At 34.5% G+C, this 5,803-nt stretch overlaps 1 protein-coding gene across 1 annotated transcript in view; it reads left to right on the forward strand.

Annotated features, from left to right (window-relative positions):
• The first annotated feature begins 805 nt into the window (after nt 1-805).
• LOC142342040 (uncharacterized) overlaps nt 806-5,803 on the forward strand; it is a 16,599-nt gene continuing 11,601 nt past the window's right edge. Inside the window, exon 1 of the mRNA XM_075393210.1 lies at nt 806-962. Within this exon, the coding sequence (XP_075249325.1) occupies nt 885-962 (78 nt within the window). The 5' untranslated portion in view covers nt 806-884. The remainder of the gene's footprint in view (nt 963-5,803) is intronic.

The following is a 5,803-nucleotide window of genomic DNA, read 5'->3' on the forward strand; positions in this document are numbered from 1 at the left end:
TTTGATTCCTTCATGCTTTCATTGATGAGAATTTTGGGGTTTACTAAATTTCAATAAAGAGAGGCAACTAAATTTAAACAAACGAATTTAAACGACAAGCATATTTTTCGCTCCGACATGGATATAATCCAATGTCCCGGCTCAATTGCTGCTGTATGTCTAGTATCATTGCAATTACTGGGCTGCAATTTTGGTGCCCATTTAACAGCCACCTGTGTTCGAGGAGTTCACTTGTAAGAAATCGTCGTTTCCTAATCATTTTCCTTAGACAGAAACGTTCAAAGACCTTTCGTAGTAATCTTCGTTTTCGTCGTTTTTTCGTCGTTTTCCACTTGAAAGAAATAATTGCTTTTTCGTAGTTTTTTTTTAAAGAAATGATCGTTTTTTCGTTGTTTCTTACGTGTGGAATATCATATATAAAAAGGCTATAAATTTGTCGGAAAAAGTCTCATGTTGATTTAAAAACTCAACTTTTTGGAGATCCTCCAGCATGTTCTAGTATGTTCCAGTATGTTCATGTCTTCCAGTATCATCAAAACGGCCAGTTTTTAAATTCACAAAACATATTGGGAGAAAATTGATCTCCATATTTGAGACCAGCTAAAATTTCAGATAGGAGTATCTTACAGCTATTATTTTGCTGGTAGGAGGAGTAATTTCACTCCTTATAGAGGCTTGAACAGAATCATCGTTTTAAGCATAATATCAATTAAATTCTTAATTATTTCAATATATAGAACCTCCTCTGAGCCGTATGGAGTAATTGAAATTTCGCCAAAGTATTAAAAGTAATTGTAACTTATTTGCAACCACTTTTCTCTAATTTGTTCTGTTACAAACACCGTCGACTTGAATTTCGATAATTTGTAGATAACTTTTCCGCAATGAAATTCCGGGCATTAATTTTGATGGTGGCGGCTACATTGTCGAAGATTGTCATCGCAACAGATGTCTGCAGTGAGGTTAGAGGACATAACACGAAATAGATTTAATTATTGCACCTTTTTAGTATCAACCCGGACCTGAGTCTCATAATATTTTAGTACTGAATCATAAAATCTTAATTATGATTTATAGATTTTACAGGACTTTATATCCAGATTATCCGTTATTTTTGCGCCAGATAGAGACCACCCTACCTTCCATTCAGGCGGCATCAGAACTTTTCAGTATAATTATACATTTTCAGTATAATATTAACTTTCAGTACTGATTCAGAACGTTTTCAGAATATTTTCTGTATTGATTCTGAAACATCTCTCAATCAGAGCAAAATTCAGAATCTATGTCCTCTGAATCTCTCTGAATCAGAAGAAAATTCAGAGTGCAATTCTGAATTAGTTCTGAATCAGAGGAAAATTCAGAATGCACTTTTAAATTAGCTCTGGATCAAAATGAAAGCCAGAAACTTTTGACAACACTGCAGGAATGTACAAAAAAAACTTCTTATCGGTTATTTAACAGTTATTCAAAGGCTTTTTGATTTTTTTGTGGAAACATAATAAAACTCAGAAGACTTTGGGTACTTTGAAGCGATTTCAATGCAGCTGTACGGATGCTTTAAGTTGTGAGTCTGCAAAAACTTGGTCAGAAAACATTTGATCAGAAAAGTCTATATTTAAATATTGAAAATAAGTTGTATTTATTTAAAGAAGTTGCAATTTTCTCTATAATCAGTTTTAAATAGGTTTTATTGTTTCTGTGAAATATTAATTTTCCGGCGTTTTTGGTTTAAAACGAGTTGTATGGGCTATGTGAACTGTGAATCTGCAAAAAATTTGGTCAGAATATGTTTATTTGAAAAAGAGTTGTCTTTATTTAAAGAAGTTGCAATTTTCTCTATATTCAGTTTTAAAATAGGTTTTATTGGTGCTGTGAAATATTAAATTTTTCCGGCGTTTTGGTTTTAAAACAAGTTGTATGGGCCATGTGAACTGTGAATCTGCAAAAGATTTGGTCAGAATATGTTTATTTGAGAAAAAGTTCTCATTATTTGAAGAAGTTACAAATTCCTCTATAATCCGTTTTAAAACAAGCATTTAGTAGTATTGTGAAATAATAAATTTTTCCGGCATTTTTGGTTTAGAACTAGTTGTATTGGCTTTGTGAACTGTGATTTTGCAAAAGAAATGGCCAGAATACGTTTATTTGAAAAAAAGTTGTCATTATTTAAAGAAGTTGCAATTTTCTCTATAATTATAATCGTTTCTAAAATAGGTTTTGTTGGATTGTGAAATAATGCAGTTTTCCTTCATTTTTGGCTTAGAGCTCGTTGTATGCGCTATGTGACCTGTGAATTTGTAAAAGGAAGACCCAGATTAAGTTTATTCGAAAAAAGTTGTCATTATTTAAAAAATGCAATTTGTCTATAAACATTTTTAATAACAGGTTTTACTCGTAATTCATAAACAAAAATGTTTTATTGGTTTTGTAAAGTTTTGTAGGCTTTTTAGGTTTTAAAGCCAGTTATATGGGCTATTTGAACATTGAATCTGCAAAAAAATGGCCAGAATTCGTTTATTTGAAAAAAAATTGTCATTGTTTAAAGGAGTTGCATATTTCTGTATAATCAGTTCAAAATAAGTTTTATTGTACTGTGAAATATTGCAGTTTTCTGTTTTTGTTTTGGTTTAGAACCAGTTGTGTGGGCTATGTGAACTGTGAATCTATGAAAGAAGAGGCCAGAATACGTTTATTTGAAAAAAATTATCATTATTTAAAGAAGTTGCAATTTTCTCCTTAATCCAATCATTTTTAAAATTAGACTTTATTGAAATTGAGAAATATGGCTTTTTTCGCGTTGTTTGGCTTAGAACCAGTTGTGTGGGCTCTGTGAACCGTGAATCTGCAAAATAAAATATCAGAAAACACTTATTTGAAAAAAATTATCATTATAGTCATTATTTAAAGAAGTTGCATTTGCAATAGAGAGATTTTCAATTTTACAATTTTAGTTTTGTTTTGTTGTTAAACAACTCTTATGAATTGTGCTAGCCATTTGTTAGCTTAAATTATTCTTATACATATTTTTTTAACGGTTAACTGCAAAAAAAATCGTTTTTTTAACCTTGGTACAAAAATTAGCGTTTGTCGCATTCCACCTAGATTTTAGCGAGCAATTAGTGGTTTCCGCTCTCAAAATAGCTCGCTCTCGTTAGCTAACACCGCCCGTGTTTAAAAATTGGTCGTCGATTTTTCCTTTTTGACGATTTCATCAAAGTTTAAAGATTGTCATTTTTTTTCCAAAACGTACAAAACATTTTAGCCTTCATGGTGAGGTGGGAATTTTCCCCCACCTCTTCAAGAAGGCTGGATTTTACCTAGAAAGCTAATTTGAACCAGAAATACACCCAGAAACCGACTGACAACGTTGTTTCACGTTGTTTCACGTCAGCTTTGTTGATTTGAGTTTAAATCAGTCTTTTTCTTTTATTTTTTTAAGAACTTGACCAAATTGAAGGGACATGGTCGCAATTTGGTGACAATAAACTGTTCTTGCTTTTCCCGTTCATGGTCTTTGTAGCCAGGAGGTGAAAAAGTTTTTTTTTCAAGTCTTCAAAAATTCGATGTTTTTGGGTCATATTGGCCCAATCTAAATTCGGTACCCCAAAATACCCCAGTAACCCTACATATATACTTTCGTTAGATTCCTCAAATAGTGGTGATTATCCGCATATATATTTTTAATATAGTTTACAGTACTGAAAATGTTCTTTAGAACTGTTTTTCAATGATGAAAGCGGAAAATCAAATCTTTTCTCAAATTTTATGACTGAGTGGTGTTTTACGCAATTGAACAAGTTTTTCGGCGTGCATTTTGTGTTTTCTAGACACTATTTAAGTTGTTGAAGCTAATTGTATCAAATAATTGGGTTAACTCAACAATTTTTCTTTTTTCACGATTTCAACAAATTTCTGTGGATGTTGTTTCATGTCAAAACACACAAAACATCATAGCCTTCATGGCGAGGTGGGAAATTTTTTCCCACCTCCCCATGAAGGTTTTCCGTCACCCAAAAGGTTGAAGTGGACTGAAATCACACCCACAAGTACGCCGCGAACGCTGTTTCACGTTGTCTTACGTCGGTTCCCGAGATTTTGGGCTTCGCTGATGGCCCAAAAAATGAGGTATAAAATAGTATTTTGTTAACATCTTCTAAGGTATTGAACCAAATTAAACGGGAGTGGTCGCATTTTGTTGGCATTGAACCCTTCTTGCTTGCACCGTGTGCTTGGTTTCTCAAATCGGCCTAATAAAAAAGTTATTAATGTTTAAATTTGAAAAAAAGTCGAATTTTCGGGCTATCTTGAGTGACCCCAAGTTCGGTACAACAAAACACGAGAGTTGCCAAACAAATGTTAGTGTTTTAGAATCCCCAGATAGTGGGGAGTGTCCCCATATATATTTTATATACTATTTTGTGATGTTCAGACGGTCAATTTGGGCTCTGAAACAGATGTCACTTCGCTTTTTCGCAATTTGGTACGGTACCTTGTTTTTGCTATAACTCCTTCTACAGTGCACCGATTGGGCTCATTTTTTAATATGATGCGTATCTCAAGCAGTGCTAAGCACTGTTCCAACGGCGTTTGTTTTTTTTGGTCGTTTTCGAGAAATTGCACTGTAAACTTGACCCCATTTTGACCCCAGAAGCGGATGACAGTCAGGTCTGGTCACTTTCTGAAGTCTGAATTTCATGAATGTTCGTGTAAAAATTAGTGTTTTGAATAGCTGGTCTAACGTAGATTTCGAATATGTATACTTTGTATAGCGTTTTCAGAGGTTTAGGTGTTCAGTTTTGCTCTGAAGGTCGTGTACATCTCCTCTAAGGTCATTTGGTTCGGTACCTTATTTTTGCTATAACTCCTTTAAGAATGCACCGATTGGGCTCATTTTTTAATATGATGCGTATCTCAAGCAGTCCTACAAAATGTACTAAGGGGTTTTTTTTTACTCGGCCGTTTTTGAGAAATTGGCCAGGGAACTTCGCCCCCGTTCGACCTCCTGAGGAGAGAAGAACGACTATGAATACGATATTGATTTTATTATGTGTACAATTAAAGAGCAGATTTGAGTGTTTTAGATTCGTGAGTTAGTGGAGAGTCTCACCATATATATATATTTGTGGTTATAATCAGTGGTTATAATGATTGGTTATAGGTTATAGTACAGAAACAGGACCCGAAATGGGTCGTTTTAGTCATCTGGTACGGTACGTTTTTTATTGAAATATCTCCTCGTAGAGTGAACCGATTTCTGATCTGTCTTTTGATTTGAACTGAACTTGAGCCCTACTTCCATCCCTGTAAATAGCGTTTTGTTTCTTTCAGCCGGTTTCGAGAAATTGGCCGAGACACATACGGTCATTTTGACCTTTTTAGTGACTGGTACGTTTCACGTTTCTACATGTGAAATGTTGAAAAAATTTTATATAGGTTTTTCTGAGATCTAGGGGGTCAATTTTGACTCTGCAGGTGACCCCCCCCCACCCCCTGAAAATATGCCCAAAATTCAGTAATCTCCTTTGGAAATTTGTTTAAAATGGTCAGTTGAGCTCCCATTAGGGTTGCATTGGACCCATAGGTAGTGGGGAGCTCTCCTCTAAATTTCAGGAATATTGTTTGAGTGGTTATTCTCCGCTTATTACTCTTCTCCGCTTGATATTCTTCGCCTATTACTCTTCTCCGCTGGTTATTTTTTCTCCGCGTTGAGTGGTTACTCTCCCAACTACATATTTCGAAACTATCTCATTTATAACGATCACTGAGGGTGCTTCAACCCGTGCATTGCAGAAGCCTGAAC

Source organism: Convolutriloba macropyga, chromosome 7, assembly GCF_964194025.1.
Source record: "Convolutriloba macropyga chromosome 7, txConMacr16.3, whole genome shotgun sequence".
Taxonomy (NCBI): Eukaryota; Metazoa; Xenacoelomorpha; order Acoela; family Convolutidae; genus Convolutriloba; species Convolutriloba macropyga.